Source organism: Peromyscus leucopus, chromosome 19 (genome assembly GCF_004664715.2).
Source record: "Peromyscus leucopus breed LL Stock chromosome 19, UCI_PerLeu_2.1, whole genome shotgun sequence".
NCBI classification, from domain to species: domain Eukaryota; kingdom Metazoa; phylum Chordata; class Mammalia; order Rodentia; family Cricetidae; genus Peromyscus; species Peromyscus leucopus.
In genome coordinates, this window is record NC_051079.1 from 12,671,831 (window position 1) to 12,691,670 (window position 19,840).

At 36.6% G+C, this 19,840-nt stretch overlaps 1 protein-coding gene across 9 annotated transcripts in view; it reads right to left on the bottom strand.

The window, feature by feature from the left end:
- Nol4 (nucleolar protein 4) overlaps positions 1-19,840 on the bottom strand; it is a 321,213-nt gene that overhangs the window by 60,382 nt on the left and 240,991 nt on the right. For 6 of the 9 annotated variants that reach the window (XM_028887719.1, XM_037196981.1, XM_028887727.2 and 3 more), the window contains 2 exons: positions 18,875-19,054; positions 17,945-18,136 (listed from right to left, as the gene is read on the bottom strand). In XM_028887719.1, the coding sequence (XP_028743552.1) occupies positions 17,945-18,136; positions 18,875-19,054 (372 nt within the window). The remainder of the gene's footprint in view (positions 1-17,944; positions 18,137-18,874; positions 19,055-19,840) is intronic. The other 3 variants (XM_037196983.1, XM_028887721.1, XM_037196982.1) reach the window with 1 other exon arrangement.

Sequence of the window (19,840 nt, forward strand, 5' to 3'; positions counted from 1 at the left end):
GTCTCCCAATAAATAATGACCACTGTCTGGCAAAGCATTAGAATCTAAACTATATGGAAATTTTATCTATGCCCTTTTCTATGGAACTTCCTTTGAGGTAAAGTTATAGTAGAAGTGGAAATAAAGACATTTCATTATGAAAAAAGAAAATAAATCATCTGATATGAAGCTGGTATTATTTAAATGGGTGTTAGGAGTTTATAAAAATCTATCTGCATTATTAGATTTTCATCTGGTTCCAGGAATGAAATTGATAATCTCAATTACATATCAGAAATCCTCTTTTTCTTAGTTTAACCAACAATAGTCACACATGGCACAGGGATACATACTTCCATTTCTTATTATTTTTATATTTCTCTTTTTTTTACATCTCTATTCCAAATTAGATATAAAAAGTTATAAAATTTAGTAAGTTGATGGGATTTCACTAATGAACATGCAAGTTTCTTAAATATGTGTTGAGTATGTTTTATTTTTTTTTGTAAAAGTTTGTTGAACAGGAAGTTTGTTAAACATGAACAGAAAGTAAAAGAAATACTTTTAGTTAAAATTATTTCACAGAGGGTTGGCGATTTAGCTCAGTTGTAGAGCGCTTGCCTAGCAAGCACAAGGCCCTGGGTTTGGTCCTCAGCTCCAGAAAAAAAAAAGACAAAATTATTTCATAGAAATTCTTTCTTTATTTTTTTAAATTGAAGAATTAAGCCAGAGGTGTGGCTTTTACTCTAAGAATAAAAGTTGGCCTTCAAAAGAACTTACATAATTTTCTTTAGAGAAAATCATGGGGATGATATGGTCTTTCCCATATGTGTGACTGGTCTATTGAAGCACAAGAAGAGAGTTCTGCCTGAGTGGAACAAATTATCCTTTTAAGGTCACCTGACAATTGTAAGTCTCAGACTTGGGGAGAAAATTAAGTTCAAAATTAAAGCAATCTTAGACTCTTCTAACTAGTGGGGAGATAAGCAGACATACAGACACAAGATTCAATGTTGCTAACACATAAAAGACAGAATTTTGAAAATTGAGCTGTTCTAAGTTTCTCGTGGAACTATAATGTGACAACTATAGATGACCTTTGAAACAAAGTCACAGACAGTTTGTTTTCCTCAGAAGTCTGAAGAAACTGACAGCCAGATAGATTAATTTGCTGTGCTAGAACCAACAGATCTACGTTTGGGAGTTAGGCTTCCTGGATTCCAGTTCTCCATTTTTTCTTTTACATTGTATTGTAATTAGCACTTCTAAATAATTAATAGTTAATGAAATAAGAAGTTATTAAAAACAGTTATCTGCAAACTGATGTGTTGATCCAAAAACAAGAAGAGAAAAGTCATCCTATACAAATTTGTATTTTAATCCTGTTTTATTCAAGATCACTGGACAGAATGACAAAGTGAATTAGGAATCCTCAGTGTGAGATGTTTTTAAAAACCTCAAGTCTCAAATGTATAATCTATGTGTGTTTCTAAGTAGAATCTTATGTCATGTGAATACAATTTTGAGATGATTCTCAATAATAATTCATATTGGGAGCTTAGGATATTCATAACTTAATACAAAAAGCTTAGATTCATCATCTAAGTTTCCAATCCTTGAGAAAAGTGCTTACATTATTCATTTTTTAGAGAAAGTTAAATCAAAGTTTGAAGAGACTGCATGACTTGGCCAAGTCCATTAATCATGTAGATTCACTGGGATTCAAACATGCATGATATGAAATTGTAAATAATTTATACTAAAGAATTATTTTCACTTCATAATTCCAGTGAGATAATACAAACTGGAAGATGGATTATTATAGATAACCTCATTTTGTTTCTAATCAAGGAATTAATTAGGGCTTCTTTAGCATTTTCATTTTTGGGTGATTTAAATCTTTGCCTTACACTTCTCTACTAATTCCTAAATACTATGTTCTGCCACAACCTAAAGTCACAAACTATTAATGTTGGATAGGCCAGAAGTGCCAATCAATTACTTCACATGATCCTGTGGTCGGGCTCTGTTTCATGCCTGCAATGAAGGTGTAGGAGATTCTTCATGAGCTATCAATTCTAGAAAGCACTTTGCTTCTAACACTGGTGAGTCAATAGTAAAGTTCTCAGCGTCCCATACATAGTTCAGTGATAATTCATCTAATGGCGATATAGCTGAGGTTAAAACCATTGGCTTGATTTTCCTTCACAATTTGTCTTTTCTGTACTTCTCAGCTCAGTTATTTATATCAAGAAGGTGAGAAGAAAATGGATCCCGGTAGCATCTTATCAAACAATATTCTGTGGTATGAAGTGTGGGCACAATGGTAACCTGAATCCTCTGTTCTGTCATCAAACTTAACAGCTGAGGGCTGATTCCAGTGTTTCTGCTCTAGCTGGGATGTAACATCAGAATATGCTACGGGATTTAGTCAGATTTCAACAGTAGCGAAGGCTAGATTCCTTCCCTTATTCCTAAGACTGGCCATAAATACAAATGCTTACATATAGTAAATGAGCCAGGAAAAAGCACAAAGAATCCAAGGAAGAATTTATGAAAAACAGTACCTCTCCTGGTGAATGTGATTTTAGTAGACATACTATGAGGCATATGTATCTTAAAGGAAGATTTCTGGAATGATTAAAATATAGACAAATGCACAGTGTGTGTATGTGTGTGTGTATGTGTGTGTGTATGTGTGTGTGTCGTATACCTATACCAGAAATTTGCTATTTCTCCCCCCTGCATGTGGGATAAGCTCTTAGTAATTATCTCTTCATAATTAACAGTCATTCTCAACTGGATCCCAAGCTGAACTTTCCTCTGCACTGTTCCTGCAGCCATAATTATCTAGGTTAAAATCAGTGGGGTTGTGTCATCCAACAGATGGCTAAATGGTCACATAGAGCTTTGGAGTTGGAAAAGTCACATTTTAATTGGAACTTAAGATGTGATTTCAGTTGGCACCATGGAAATGTATCTTCCTTTTCAAAACCAGGGGAAGTGTGTCAACAAATAGTGCCAATTTTTAGCTGTAGAACTGCATATTAAACAACCTAAGGATGCACTGGTGATTGAGTATACATTTAAGATACTGTACAATCACAATTATAAAAAAGTTTAAAAAAATCAAGAACTTAAATCTACTTACGGTTTAATGTCACAGTGCTCTCTAAACTCTACTTTTAAAATGCAGCTTGATTAAGTGTTAAACAAGACCACACGAAGAAGCAACTATGGCATCCACCATGGATGTAAATAGAATTACTCTCTCAGACACTTAGAGAAAGTGATCCAGTGATAAAAAGTTAGGTAGCATATGTGAATTAAGATTTTTTCCCTTCCATTCTGGTTACTTAAAAAATTCATAAGTAATAATCATGCTTTTTGTTTGATATGAACACACAGTTTCCCCAAATGGTATTTAAATGCATAAAGGAATAATCATAAAAGCTACGCAAAAAAATTAAGCTCCAAAAGACCCCATTTATTTGCAGGGCTCAATGGTTCATCAACATCAGTATTATAGAGACAGTGAATTGACTGCTTTAGACTGACCCGGGTATTTGTCAGCAACTGCTTCGTGACTTGATTGCTCTGAGCCCCTCTACTAGGAACCGTTCTTTTTAGTTTTATAAATCACAAAACTGAGATTCACTCAATGTCATTGGTAATCTTGATTGTCAGTTTGACAGGATGTAGAATCATCTAAGAGACATGTCTGGGCATGCCCGTGAAGCTGATTCCACACGAAGAAGAAAGAACAGCATTCATCTCTGTCTACTTCATTACTGCCGATGCAATGTCACCAGTCACTTTACATCCCCACAGCCATCTTCCCACGCCACAAAGGACTGTATCTCCTCATTCTGAGCCAAGGTAAACCTTTCATTTCTTCAGGTGTTTTGTGTTAGGTATTTTGTAACAGTGATAAAAGTAACTAATGCAGTAATTCAATAGCAAACAGGAATATCATGTCACAGTGCATTGCAGGAAGGTACATATGGCAAGTCAATACCATCTTCTTTTATTCAACAAATACATTTGATGAGTGCTGTCTCTAAGTCAGAAATGTATAAAATTCAGAGAAATACATGCAACTTCCATGGTTATGACTTCTATTCTAGGTTGTGCTAGTACTGTGCCTAGCACACAGCTTTTAAAACATTAGCAATAGATTTGTAATCTGTCTTCAGATATTCTTAACTAATAGAGACAAGTATGTTTTCAAAACTTTGTAGTAAACTTATTTGACAAAATAGATATTTAATCTTTCTTATTGTGAATTTCTGTGAATGTTTTGAAACACGGAAACAGATGTGTTTGTGTTATTTTCCCGGGGTGTGCACACACTCTGAGTGCCATCCAACAAGCAAGGTTGCACTCCACCATGGCCTGTGGTCTAGATCATTTGAAACCTGAACTCCAGGTAACTCAAGATTTTAAACCAAGGCTTGCAAATGTGGTCAAAATAGTAGTTTGACAGTCCTTAATAGTGTTCTTAATATAGTTTTGATAAAAAATAGCAAGCAACAGAGCCTTACTGATCTCACCTGGCCTCCTGAGTTTTGGTCAAGAAGTTATGGAAGCTCATTGATTAGTTCCCAGTGACTGGCCTAAGAGGTCAACATATGACTTAAATAGATGAGGTGAGTCACCATTCTTTCATGAGACTAAGACTTGCAGTGAGAGAATTGCTTTTAGGTTGCAAGTTTTCAGAAGTGCTGAGGACAACATTTCTAGCAGGTAGAAAGGAACTGTGTGACAGATAAAGTACTACAGAGAAACACAGGTAAAAAAGTGGGGGTGGGGGGTAAAACATGCACTGTGGGCCAGGGGGTCTGTGGGGGAAGAACTAGCATCATTATCCTGAGAAAATTGCTTTGATTAATTTTAAAGAAATTTAAAACTACATTTTTTTTAAACAAAAGCAGAATATAAAATAATTGACATTTTGGCTTTTAATGTAAGTTCAATTTTTGTTGTTCATTTTTGATGTACTGGAACAGTGCCTTACTACATTGGATGCTGGCCTTGAGTTTGCAGCCATCCCTCTCCCATGGCCTCCTCAGGGCTGAGATGATAGGCAGGGGCCACCACATGTACTTCAAGTAAAAGCTTTCATTTATGAACTAGTGGTTCATATGTCTTGACCTTGATTTTTTAATATTCTTGGTCATGAATAATGATCTTTCATAAATTAAGGAAATTAATGTCTTGCAGCTTCATTCATAGCTGCAGAGTTCGGCAAATGCCAACTGAAAATAGAGCTGGCCAAGATGCAAGATAATGAAAGTATCATGCTATCCTTTCTAACCAGTTGACCCTCCAATCTCCACTAGAAAACATCACCTACTTCTGCAGACATATGGTTATATATTATTACATATAACAATACACAATTGTACATAATGGCATCTTTTTCTATCACCGTTTACTGCACATTAATTCTAGTCATAGACAGTCACTACTGTAACTACTTATTCACAATAATTACCACTTACAGAAAAATAAAAATCAATGTGTCAAAAGTCAAAGGAGAGTTAAAATTAAGTATCATATAAATGTCTTTAGAGGAAAAATTTAAATATTTAAATATATAAGTCTTAAATTTTAGTTAGCAGTAAGTTTTAGAAATTAACTCCCAAGACACTGGAGCATGTTCACAATAAAAGCCATGTAACCTTTCACTTGTTTCCAACTACAAAGTAACACACTGTTCTATATCTTTTCATTCACTCACTCTTTCACTCAACATTTTTAACACAGTTGAATGGGAGTTAGTCAACTTTCGTGATCAAGTCCTTGCACTCTGTTAAGACAGTGGGGATACTACAGAGATAAACAAGTTCAAAAACACAGGAGTCAAATCCTTCAGGAGCTAAGACTTTACGTAGGCAACAGCAATAAGACAGGATACAAGAAAACTGGAAAAGATGCACAAAAAGTGAAATTTGCACATAGAAGAAAGAGAGACTGGAGATTACTCTTAGAAAGTTGATTTAACAGATGAGCACACATCTGGTCCAATCCTAGTTGTTCACCAGGTGGAGACGTCTAGCGGATTTACAAGAGCAGAATTCAACCTTGGGTTTTAAGGTATGTTATCAGAACTCTCATGTGGGCCAGGCAGGAACTTTGACATCTGTTATTTCAAGCAATGCTAGTCTTCATCTTTAAGATGAGTGCTATCATTTCATTTTATCCAATGAAGAAGTTAAGGTTCAAGGATGCAAGACCCATAATTTGGTAAAATGTAGAATGAAGATCCACTGAATATCAAACCAGGGTCCTCCCTTAATTACTTACGACCAGTGTTGCTAATTGCCCACTGTTTCCTAGTTTATTTTTCTTCTTGCCCTGACCTTAGCTTGTGAGAAGAAACTTTAGTAGTTTTATGAAGTTGGTTGCTTTTTATGTTATTTTTTTTCCTCCTCATAATGAACATGGGGTTTTCTCAACACTAATTTGTAAGTTAAAGGGAGTTTTGCTAAAACAATCAAACAAACAAAAACAAAACTTTGGAGCACATTTTTCTTAATAGCTTCAGAGCCTGCTCTGACATCATGTGGAAAAGTCTTCAGTCTGATGGTCTTTCTCTTTCAAAGAGCTGTTTTTTCCTGGTAAATGTTAAGATTGCTCTGCTCTGCTCTTGTGTTATTGCAAAGTTGATTTATTTTTACTGCTGACTACTCACCTCCCCACCCCTTACCAGAGCCTTCATGGTTTGATCAATTCAGAAAGTTGATCATCATCTTCCCTTCCTTTTTGTATCTTCTCCTTAGATTTGCTAAAGAGGTCTATCTTTATTATAGTGAGATTCTCCCCCCCCCCCATCTCTACCTTCTTAAAAGAAGGTGGCTTTCTTTTTTTTTTTGGGGGGGGGCTCTCTTATTTATACATGCTAGCCATCACTTTTCTCTTTAGCTAACATTTATATTCTATTTGACCCACCTAATAGGGTTTTGATTTCATTGCATATAATGCCTGATATTTTTACTTCTAGAAGTTAGAAATGGAGGCTTATTTCCCTGTTTTGAAACAGCAACTATTTGCAGGGGCCAGGGCATTTCTTGTTTACCCACAACTCCCAGTTTATAGTCCTGCCTGATCACAAACTAAAATCCATCTATCCTGGAGTTGTATGATCCTTCAGCCTCCAGTCCTAAACTTGTCTGTGTTCTCTTAGTCTATCTTCCAGGCTGCTATCCTATCCCAGCAAGTATTTGTAACTGTGGCTGTACATTTCCTAACTCTTTTACGTCTTTAGAAATGTACTTGGTTTCCTTTTGGGCAAGATTTTTTTTTTAAATTCATATTTGATTCAGTATTTGTGTCTATAGTGGGAAGATGAGTGGTACAGGTAGGAAGTATTCTGTAATACTTAACATTATGCTTAAACTAAGTGATTCTGTGATAAGTAATTGTGACAAATATATTGGGCATATATATTTTTCCCATATAATTATTATTTAATTAAAATACATGTCGGAAATAATGGGCAGAGGGTTACCATAATCCTTGAGAAAATCCACAAACCAAGAGACAAAATATTAAGGGAAGCAACAATAAGTCTTTATGATAGATTGTGGTATGAAAGGAAATAATTGAAAGTATTAGAAAAAAAGTAGAAAATTGCTTGTCTGCCAAATATTTACATATATTATCATACATAATGGCCCAGCAGCCATTTCATTTAGAATATGAGTATCTGAAATATATAATCCAATTAGAGGAATTAAACTAACACAAGAATTAAACTTGGATCTCCTAGCTTCAGAAAGTCATAGTCTAAAATATGGGATTTAGACTATTTTTGAGATGATGAAGTTTTACACTTTGGAAGCCAAAATTGAGGAAGGTACTCTATGAGCAAAGACTCCAGGGTCCTAGCGTGGGTCTCCTGAGTGCTGAGTTCCTAGAGGTACTCTGAGCAGAAAAAAAAAAACAGTTTCACTATTAACATTGACTTGTAGTGTGTCTGAAAGTGTCTCTAGGCATGCCAAGAGAATAGGTTAGGGGTTCAAATGTTTACGGAGTGCATTTTCTAACTATAATACATATTCAGTTTTCTTCCTATTCATTGCTTGTATTTTGTAGATTATTTTAAGATGTGTTACATTTTATGCCAAGGAACATTTAATGAGGCAAAGATTTGTTGCATTCTTTTATGTTGCCTTTGTTTAACTCTGTGAAGCTGTGTTACTTTACCTGTCTAAAACACCTGATTGGTCTAATAGAGAGCTGAACAGCCAATGGCAAGGCAGGAGAAAGGATAGACGAGGCTGGTAGGCAGAAAGAATAAAGAGGAGGAGAAGTCTGGGAGGAGCAAGATCAAGCAATGGAGAAAAGGATGAAGGATCGAGAAAAGAAGGAGCCAAACATGGAATAAGAAGGAAAGAAAAGATATACAGAAATAGAGAAAGGTTGAAGCCCAGGGGCAAAAGGTAGACGATATAATTTAAGTTAATAAAAGATGACTAGAAGCAAGCCAAACTAAGGCCAGTCATTTATAAGAAAGAATGAATTCCTCATGTGTTTTATTTGGGAGCTGGGTGTCAGGCCCCCAAAGAGTAAAGAGTAAAAAACAAGTAACAAGATTTTGGCATACCAGTGTGAGGCTCTAGAATTTCCATAGGGCCTGAGAAAGCTAAAAACAAAAACATGGCTCCTTTAAGAGTTTCAGCAGTACAGTGAGCCCTTGAGCAGCATTAAGTAGGCACAAAAAACTAACTAAAAATGCCTGCCACAGTGCAGGACACCAGCATTCCATAGCTGGGGGATTGAATGAAGTTGCTGGTCAGGCACCTCTAACTGGGTTGCAAGTTTTAGGCTTAGCTTTCACAACTGGAGAGTGGGGTGGAGCCAGCCAGTAGGGTCACGCAGAGGAGGGCCCAGCTCTGGTTTCACAGTTTAAAGTTTGCTCACACATTCAAAAAAGATACACAGTAAAAGAGGTTCAGATGGAAAAAAACTTTTAAGTTCCAGTGTGTTTTATAATGTACATAGGCTTAAGAAAGAAAGAATGAGTATAGACAGTCATAGAAAGAAAGAAATAGTTTAAAATAATAAAGTCTAAAAAGATAGAGTAAAAATAACATAAAAGAGAAAGACACATAATGTGGAAAATACACGGGGAGTTTGGATCCTGTATTTTGCTGTATTAACCTTGAATTTTTTGATGGTTGATAAAAAAAAATGACAGCAGCTAAGAAACATGGGATTGAAAGGGGAACTGCTGAAATAAACCAGTCTAGATACTTAGAAATACCTTAACTTTAAAATGGAAGTGAAAGAATACTTTTGTCAAATGGAAGTCAAAAGTGCTTTGGAGAAGAGCTTTTGCTTTTGTTTCCACAGGAAACAAGAGGCTGTGGATTCGTTCCAGGTTAATATGGATCAAGTTTGATCAAGGGAAACCTTCTGAAACTTGACAGGTGACACATAACAATGAAGGTTACTGCTGGTTTTCTCAGGACTTGGCCATTATCTCAGTTTTCCCAGGGACCCCTAAAGATGCTTCACCCACAGACAACAGGAAGCAGCCTAAAGAAAACTATGCCCACATTCCCAATAAATGGTGTGAGTGGCTGTTGGTTATTTGGTGGGTTATGGATGTTTGTTATCATTTAGGGGAATATAGTATATTGATACAAATTTAAAGTTACCTTTGTTACACTATATATGTTTCTACTCTTCTTTAAGGTATTGTACCAATGCAGTTCATTTAAAAATTTAAGGTAAAATTCTAGTTTTTTAAAGCTACTATCATAAACTATTTAGGATAATCAAGAAACATAGGTTAGTAGTTAGTCATCCATTACAATCAAATTTGCAGATATTTTAGGCATGTTTTCAAGATTATACAGAGATATATTTAGATAGGTGATTTTCAAAAACATTAAAGTCTTACAGAATATGGCATTTAAGATGTTTAGTAACTCAAGGTTTTTCATGACAATGAGACACATCTGCTCCTGATAGCACCAATTTACTTCATAAAAGGATGATGGGCATCAAAGAAACTCCTTATGGAGTTTACTTTCATTATGGTAAAGCTAGCCATTTAGGCAAGAAACTGTTCTTGCCTGGACTACCTGAGAGTATGCTGTAAGAACTGGACATGCAGGACACACAGGAAAAAGGCAATTGAATTTTGCCCAAACAAGGCAGGACAGTCTTTTGAGATTCCTGCTTCACAGAAGTGTCTACCAGATAGTCTGCCTTCTGATGGATACCAGGCTCGCCTTGAACTCTCTAAATATACCACTATACCAGTCTTATTTACTTTTTTTTAATCAATTATTTTACTTTTATAACTTTTAAGCTTATTTTTGTTAGGAAAGACACAAAGTTCTAAAATCTTCAGGTTCCTGTAACACTAATTCTGCTTCTTTTTAAGTAGTGTAGATACAGAGACTTGTGTAAGGTACAAGCAAGGAATTAAGCTAGAAGACTATGCAGGAAGGTAGTCACAAGATGTGAAGGACTGAAACTAAAACAATAGCAGAAAAAATAAGAAGCTATAGCATTTATTTAGAAAATATACCACAGAAAGAATAAACAGTATTCAGTGAGTAACAGAGTCTCATTCTGAATTTTTAGGCAGGGGCGAAAATGACAACAACAATGTTATCCAACATAAACCAACTAGGAAGGGGCAGGTAAAGTTTTGGTAGATAAAGAATCCATAGAAAAAACATGTTTATGGGAAATCTGGATGCCAGTGTGCTAGAGCAGCAACATCAACATCTGGATGAAATATCAAAGTTCTGCTGGAGACTGTTGCTCATCTCTAGAACACAGTACTGTGCACTGAGAAAAACTTACAATTATGGTTAGGGTGCTCTGTAGTCCATGACCAAATACACAATTAAAATCAATTGCCCAAAGCAGACATAGGTAAATGGGGAGGCAGGGGAACAAGAGATGAAGAACTTGGGGTTGACGTAGGAAATGCAATGGTGGGATTTGGTACAAAGCAGTCACGTGTTCTTCATAAGAATCAATCCAATAGTAGGGAAGTAAGAGCCAGAGTCTGAAATGGTATGAACCCAAGAATGGAGAGAACGGTGTAATCTGCAAGTGAAAGTGTTCTTCTGAGGAAGCTGAAATGGCAAGGTAGATCAGCTGTATGAGGAATGACTAGAACTTGACTGGAGTCTATGGACAGAAGTCCTCATTTTCAAAGGGTCAAACAGAGCATGTAATAGGAGGACACTGTTGATAAATCAATGTTTGAAGGAGGGGGTGAGAAGAGGAACAGGTGCAGAATGATTATTTATTCAGAGAAAATAAGACTGGACACTGGTTCTGTAAAATCAGGGGAACACGCAAGAAACATTAGATGACTCCATGGTGTGTGTATTTGTACAAGTATGTGCACATGTCAGAGGCACCACCCATTTTTCTCAAGACAAGGACTCTCTCAGCTCCAAGCTTGCAAAGTAAGTAGGCTGGCTGAGAAGGGAACCCTGGGGATATGCATGTCTGTCTCCCCAGAGTTAGGTTTATAAGCACATACCACTGAGCTAGCATTTTTTTTTTTCATGTATTCTGTGGACTGAACACAAGTCCTTGCATTTTTGAAGCAGGAACTGTACCTGTACCATATCAGCCATCTCTCTAGCCTTTGGGAAGCATTGGGAAGCTTTTTTTTTTTTTTTTTTTTTTTTTCTAGACAGGGTTTCTCTGTGTAGTTTTGCGCCTTTCCTGGGACTCACTTGGTATCCCAGGCTGGCCTCAAACTCACAGAGATCCGCCTGCCTCTGCCTCCCGAGTGCTGGGATTAAAGGCGTGCGCCACCACCGCCTGGTCCAGGGAAGTTTTTATTACTGATGTGTAAGCTGTTTGAGTGAAGCCTAAGATTTAATGTCTCTACACTAATAAAGCCTTCACTGACAGAAACTCAGACTCTTGAAGCTGAACATGTGAAAACTGTGACATCAGAAGGTAAGATGTCAGAATTACTCAGGAGTGCATTATAGAATGCAATCAAATTGAACTGTTGGGAGTGAACTACTCGGATCAAGTGAAAATAGCCTGCAGTGTGTTCTGTTATAGAACTGCAATAGTAGGGGTGGACAGCTACAAAGGGGAAAGGGTTCCGATAACAGTCTGGAAACTCAACCCCAATGCTTGCTAACTAGCTTCCACTAAGCTAACTGGTCAAATATGTACATACATGAATATATATGTAATATGAAAATAATATATATATTTATATTTACATACATGTAATATGAAAATAATATATACTTATATTTATATATATGTAATATAAAATATATATTTATATATATGTAATATGAAAAATAATATAAATAGTTAAGAGTATAGAGGTGCCACAGAGATGTTGTTAAGAACCAGCGTGATGGGTAAATGATATTGTTGATAGAATTTTCAGTTTAAGAATCACTTTAAGACATTTAGTTAATTGTGGTTTGGGGGGAGAAGGAAGAGAGAGACAGAAGGAGAGCGAGCAAGCGGGTGCACACTCTAGAATGTACATGTTAAGGTCAGAGGATAGTTTCCAGGAGTCAGTTCTCTCCCTCTGCCTTTGAGGCACAGGCTCTATGGCTCTCATTGCCTCTGCTGTGCAGCACACTCTGAACCATTTGGGCCAAGTACTTCCAGCTGATTCTCCTGTCTATCTAGCTGTCGGTGTGTTGAAATTAGACGTGTGTCCCCGCATTTAGCTTTTTATACAGGTGCTAGGGATCACATTCATGTCGGCAGATTCGGTCTTTCCCCAACTCTGCTACCTCTTAGCCTTTTGATACACATTTATGAACCCTGTGTGAAAGGACAGAGATACCACTGCACCCTGTGATATGTAAGCAGGGACCGAAGGCAAGGGCTTTGTGTGGGATGTGACAAGCACAAGAAAAGTATAAAAGCCACTGGTCAAAACCCAGATTTTCTTTAACATGAAAGGATAGTTTTCTGGTGGTTTTAGAACTAGACTCATTTCTTACCCTTTTAAAAATTGTTACCGTACTTTTCCCTACAGTAGGTGTGATAACTACTATGGAAATATGTACAGAGACACAGACACAAGGACTGCTGAGACTGTGGTGACATCTGGCTCAGACTTCCTGACAGTGCGGCACAAAAATGAAGACACTAAGTGAAGAGCGCCAGTGGTAAAGGCTAAGGCAAACTCTGTTTCTTCACAAGTGGTTTCCCTTGCATTAAACTCTTAAGAAAGTCTCTTAAAAAGGAGTCTTTTATAATTCATATTTAGTAACTCAGTGGACATTATATTTTTTCAGTAAAATTTTATATAAAAAATTTAAATGAGACTTATTTCTACAAGGTAAATAGTCTCATAAACAACTAGGTGTGTGATTTTTTTCAAGAAGATGAACTCATTGAATTCAGAACCTAAGCTACTTGGACTATGTCAGTATAATGACACAATTAAGGATAAAAGAAGGATATTGCATTAAGTCCCTTTTACTGTATTTTTTCTAAATATTTTCATTTGAGTTTTACAGAAATACACATAAATATGTCCAGGTGACAAAGGTTTCTATGCAAATCTAGGAAAGAGAGAAATAGTACAGGAGGAACCTCAGTAGGCGTCAACTGTGTCTTATTTATAGACTGTTGCTTTCGTCAGTTTCTATTATAGCTATTATTGAATTTAAGATCACAGCCCTTTGGAGAAACTGATTCATTTCCTGGAACAACCAACTCCTGTTCTTGAGAGCAGTTATTGAAGTAACTTAAGGGTCAAAGCTACACAGTAGAATCAATAACAATTTAGCACACAATATTTTTCCAAGGCTTAATTTAATGGCTGCTTAATTCACTGAGGTTTTACAGTCTGAGAATACTAGCTGGACACTGGATCAAAATTATTCAATTTATTTTTCATTAAACATGCTATTCTATTTAATGCTTAAGATGCCAGGGTTTGAGTTTGGTGATAAGGACTTGGTGAAAATGTGTAGCAAAGAATCTTTTTGCAGCGATTCTAATTCATGTGTTAGAAACACCATGTAGAACACGAAACAATTTTTTTTCTGCTAAAGCAATCAAAATTTACTAGGTCTTGGTAATTCTAAGAAAATAAAAATCTATATATATGCATTATATAAATGCATATATACATATATATGCATATATATATGGATGGATGTACATATACCCTAATGTTTGTTTAATGTATTCAATGAAGCCAATTAAAAGTATTTCAGTCTTCTAAAATCCACATTTATGCCCAGAGGTTACTACTGATGTCCTTGGCCAGAGACACTGCCTTCTGCACTGAGTGGCAGTTAATGCATAGATTCATAGTTGGTGAAAGTACTGAGAATAAGCAACTGGCAAGTGCTCACCCGTAAAGGGACATCAATATCACCCTCTCCATGGTTCAAAGAGCATTGCAGAAGAGGTGGTTAAAAGCATCTAAGGGACAGAGGATGGGAAAGAGCTCTGTGAAAGAGGTCTTCTGGACATGACATGATTGTTGAACTCCGAGTATCAATAGTTACCAGCACAAGACTTACACAAGATTGTGTCCATCAACATTTCATCCATCACAGACAGGGAAGGGGCTCATTAGGCTCTTCCCCTTGTTGAGGACCTACAGTCACATAATATTTGCTGGGATAGGGACAGTCACATTCTTCAATGGTGTAGCCACTGGTAAGTTGCCCTTGCTTAGTTACATAATTGCAACGACATCAATAGTCATACAGGTAACTCTAATTAAATTCAGTGGACAACAGAAATGACATGAATATTAAAAAGGAATAGATTTTGTATGGCCAGAGGCAGAAGTAAAGTGAATATTAAGATCCACAATTATATATATATATATATATATATATATATATATATATATATGTTGTGACAAAGTAGGAATCTCACTTTGAATTTCATAAAGTCAACAAGAAACTCATAATCCAGCAGTTCTGAGAGTTTCTCACTACTTTCAGGGTGTTCTGGTCTCAGGGACCCCAAGAAAGTGGAGAACTAAGCCTATTGATTGGTACTTAGCCTCCTACAAAATACACATACACTTTACAGTTCCTTTTTCCGTGTATTTAAAATGAGTTGATTTCCTCCTGACTTGATGCATATTAGAGAACAAAATGCACATATAAAGAGAGTCATTCTGAGAATTTTTCACTCTTTCTCTTGTCCAATAGGGATGACTGTTTTAAAAGGAACAAAATCCTACTCAACATTCCATCGTAAGGAAATTTATGTAGAAAGTGAATGGAACATTCAAGTGTGCCTATTTAAGAGTGTGCTTCTCATTTCCAAGGGGGTATTCCAGTCTAGGGAGGATTAATAACTGAAGGGATGGAAACAGCTTAAGTTCCAGTTTCCATTTTCATCTACATTTTTCACATAGTTACCGAGGACCCTCCAGCTTGCATTTGAGCACTTCATGTCAGATAAGGGGTCATCTCAATGAATCATAATGACCAGGAAAAGGTAATCTTTCCTCAGTAACAAGCCAGATGAGTCATAGTTCTCTCTCTTACCTTTGAAGTTCTATTTATATGAATCACTGAATAAATGAATAACTGAATAGATGAAAAATATTAAAGGATAAATATTTCTTTGTAGCATGTTTAAGTTTAGTATGTAAAACTTATTGACTTTGTATTAATCTACTTTTTTCTTCCACACAGCAGAAATTTCTACTAAATAAACATCTGTGATAAAGTGAATACATGTAATTAATAAAATGACAGTGATGTTTTTATGGTTTTTTTTTTTTTTTTTTTTTTTTGGTTTTTTCAAGACAGGTTTTCTCTGTGTAGCTTTGCACCTTTTCTGGAGTTCACTTGGTAGCCCGGGCTGGCTTCGAATTCACAGAGATCCGCCTGGCTCTGCCTCCCGAGTGCTGGGATTAAAGGCGTGTGCCACCAACGCCCGGCTGACAGTGATGTTTTAAATGATGCAAAATCTATGATAGATCTTAGAAAAATTAAGAATTCTGTATGGTGCTTATTTATTTCTCTCAAAGAATGATTAATCTAATACTATATACCAAGAAATAAATAAGATAAATTTTACCAAAGGATGGAATCTCTAAATCTCATTGAAAGACGAGTGGTGGCAGGCACTTGCAAAAATGATACTGATATATGCTACCTTCATTTTTATTAAAAGAAGAATATATGTGTAATGTAATCTAAAATACACTTAGTTACAAATGGAAATTTTGTTTGTGAGTCTAGGCTGTAGAGGCTGAGCCATCTCTCTAGCCCAGCATCTGGAATTTTATACCAACTCTTTAGTGTGCTTGATTCTGATGTCAAAGTCAGCTGTGTGATATAAGATCATTCTTGTCCCCTATCTTCCTTCTATCGTGTGAAATATTATTAGATAATCCATAACAAGGAAACTAGTTCATGTTCTTCAAGCACGTCTCTCACTCTCTATTGCACTCTATTACCTGTATCATCTAAATCTAGTCACTCAGTCCTACCATTTTGCTTATTAAATGGCTTATGTACTGCAAACTTTGGATTTAACATAGAAATCATAAGAACCACATTTGTATTTGAAAGGCTCTGAAATTGCTGAATAAAAACATCACAAGAAACTTCTCCTTGGATGACAAATTAATAATAGATGATAATGTTTTCTTGTTTCAGATCCTTTGAAGACTTACTTTGTGCCAGAAATGACTTGCAAGGGTTTCTAGGAAGCACTGTCTGTGCTAGCAGACAAGAATTCTCCCAGAACTATGAACTGGGGTGATTATGTTCTGTAGAGGGGGAACCAAGCACAGTAGGAAGAGACAACTTACCCAAATCAGACAGCGGAAGGTGGTGGATGCAGAACCCCTAAATAGGCTCTCAGCATGTACTCTAAAATACAGGAAGACCATATCCGCTTTAGAGAGCAATATGAAAATTGACAATAGCTGGGATTTCTATGACTGTTATTCATTTCCTATGATTTGAGCTCCATAAAATTCCAACTATAAAGCCATACTTTGAATCCATCTCATTTTTAGCAACTTCTACCCATCACACTGAAACAGCCAGAAGGCCAGATCACAAACCCCAGTGATCTAGACTTTCATTTAGCCTTTTTAAGTAATGGGAGTGAGAAAACAAAATGACCAGAAAGTTTTTAAAATACTTTTAAAGCAGGAGCCATAGTGCAGCAATAGAGCATTTGCTTGCCTTGTAGTATGCTGAGCCCTAGGTTGGAGCTTCAGTAAGTGTTGAACTATAAAGCAGCTAACGTTTGTGGAACCACGCACACATATACCTTGAAAGGTGCGAAACATCAAGCACACATCAATGTTAGTTAGATTTGTGTAGATAAAAGAACAGTGGAAATTCACAATATTTTGATTACCAGTTTCTACCCCAAAGTAATCAATGCCAGGCAAACTCATCTCCTACAAAGCACAACATAGCAGGAAGGTCACAGCCTGGTTCACCACATGAAGCCAGTCTACCTAGGGCAACAGGCGCTTAGGTTTAAATGTGAGGACCTTCATTCCCCATCTTCATTATCCAGGCTTGGTATTTGTTAGACAGCAGAGGCACCCATCGCCGTCCATTCCAAAGCTAGCCATTCTCACACGCCCAAAGCTGCACCTGCACCTTCAGTTCAAGACTGGTTAACCTCGCATGCACTTGAGCAGTCACGGAAAGAAAACAAACACAGATGACGTGTGTGTGATAAGTGGCTTCTCCCTGATTTTCTCTCGTATTATCCTTATTTTCTATGACATGTTAGCACATGGTTCTGTGAGCACTGGCCTCCCAAGAGAGTCCTTATCATATAAACAAAGGGGATAAATGCTTGGGGTGAATGAAAAGGAAAGTGGGGGGATAAACACAAGCAAATGAAAACCCCTTTGACCTGACGTTATGGAAAAATAAACATAAAGACACTAAGATGGAAACAAAATAGTGCCATGGTTTACATGTGGGGTTTGGATGGAATCTAGGGCTGTGTTCAATTTATAACTCACCATCTCAAAACCACTTCTTTTCATCCGCCTGCAGGACTTGAGGTAAGTACGGATACGTTTCCTGGCACGCTCTTGATACTCAGGGAATTGTCGCCTGCATGAGTCAATGATAGCCTGGATCTTTTCTTTGGGCTGCTTAGAGATTGGGACCATTCGGTCCAAGTTTTCATCTACAAACAGCCTGACAAACATCTGTTGGCAAGAGGGAGACAGAGGAGAAGGGTTTGGAGGGCTGCTCTCTTCTCTTCCTAGCTTCCTGTCTTGATAACCGAGAGGAAAAAATGCTTTTTCTGGTTTATGCACTGGAGAATTTTGCAAATGGAAAGCCAGAAAATTTAAGCAAACATTCTTTTAAAGATTTTCTAAATGGTTGAATAAAGTATATAAATATATATATATAGAGAGAGAGAGAGAAAGAGAGAAGGATAGGGAGAGAGAGAGAGAGGAAATCAGACAGACAAACAGACAGAAAAGAATAAAAAAAATCAGGAAATAACAGTAGAACCAGGACAGCTGAGCACCCATTACATCTGCTTTTAATGATAAATGGGACTGAGACATCGCCACACTGCACAGTGGACTCATCTCTGAGAACCAACAGTTGACTCTTTTGTCATGCACAATTAAGAAAGCAAAGGAAATAACTGATGACAGACAGGCATAACCATATGAGGGCTAATCTGAGCCCCCTTCAGCCTAGGCAGACATGCATACTCACACAACACAGTTCCAATTCAGCACCCACTTGGCTTTAAAATTCTAAACAAAACACAGCAATTCTGGGGTATGCTTGTCAAAGAGTGTTTGGTATACTTTAACAATCCTTCTGAAAATTAAACAGACTTGGTTCTAGAATATTCACATTGACCAACAAGCAACGGCATGAATGTGAAGTGGTCAAAGCATAGCCACATAATGTGGGGGACTCACATTGAAAGCTTTCAGCCTCTCAGCTTCCACGCCATCTGTCTCGTTCACCTTCTCAGAATCCTCATGTTCATCATGGTCATCTTCATCCTCATCTCCCCTGTTGAGTGACAGATCCTCTGCACCCCGGTCAACACTTTCATTCTTGCCAGAATCATAGCTGGAGTAGCTGTGTGCTGGGGACTGGAAATAAAGGACAACATTGGCATTTTTCAAACCTCTGCCTCAACCATCACTTTTATGCTTTACTTTTCATTCCAATAGTTTCTCAAAAATCATTTTTGTGACTTTGTAACTCTAGATCTATGGCATTTTAAATTTTTGATCAAAGTTTAATTGAAATAGATTTAAGTATCTATTTCCTCCCCTACCCTGGTACATTTCAAGAGTGTCTACAGCAGTACCTAACAGTTATATCTCTCCATAAAGTTCTTATTGAACTTAGTGCTTCAAGAGTAATTACTGTTTCTACTCAATGCTTATATCAATAAAAGGATCAATCTGTAATTAATATACAATGGAAATATTGAGTCATATTGCTGGAAGTAGATATGACCTAGGTGTGTAACTGGTCTGGCTGTATTCATTTTCTTTGAACACACTAGAAACTGAAGAAAAAGGATACTTAATTTGCCTAGCAAAGATTTAAAATATTTAAAAATATTCCTGAGAATAAGGGTATTAATTGCATGATACTTTAAAAAAGATTTGTAAGCTGTCTATGGAATATCTTAAAATATCATTTGGTTTGCATATAGTAAAACTTCATTAAGCTTCTTCCTAACTGATACATTTATTGCTTCTATATCTTAGCATCTAAGGACACAGTAAAGTTAAAGCCAGATGATTAAGTGGATGCACTGTATATTTCGACATAAATACTTAAAAATTTGAAAATTAAATATTTTTAGATTTATTCTCACATATTAACAGTTGATGACCTCTCTAGAGGCCTATTTGTTTGTTCAA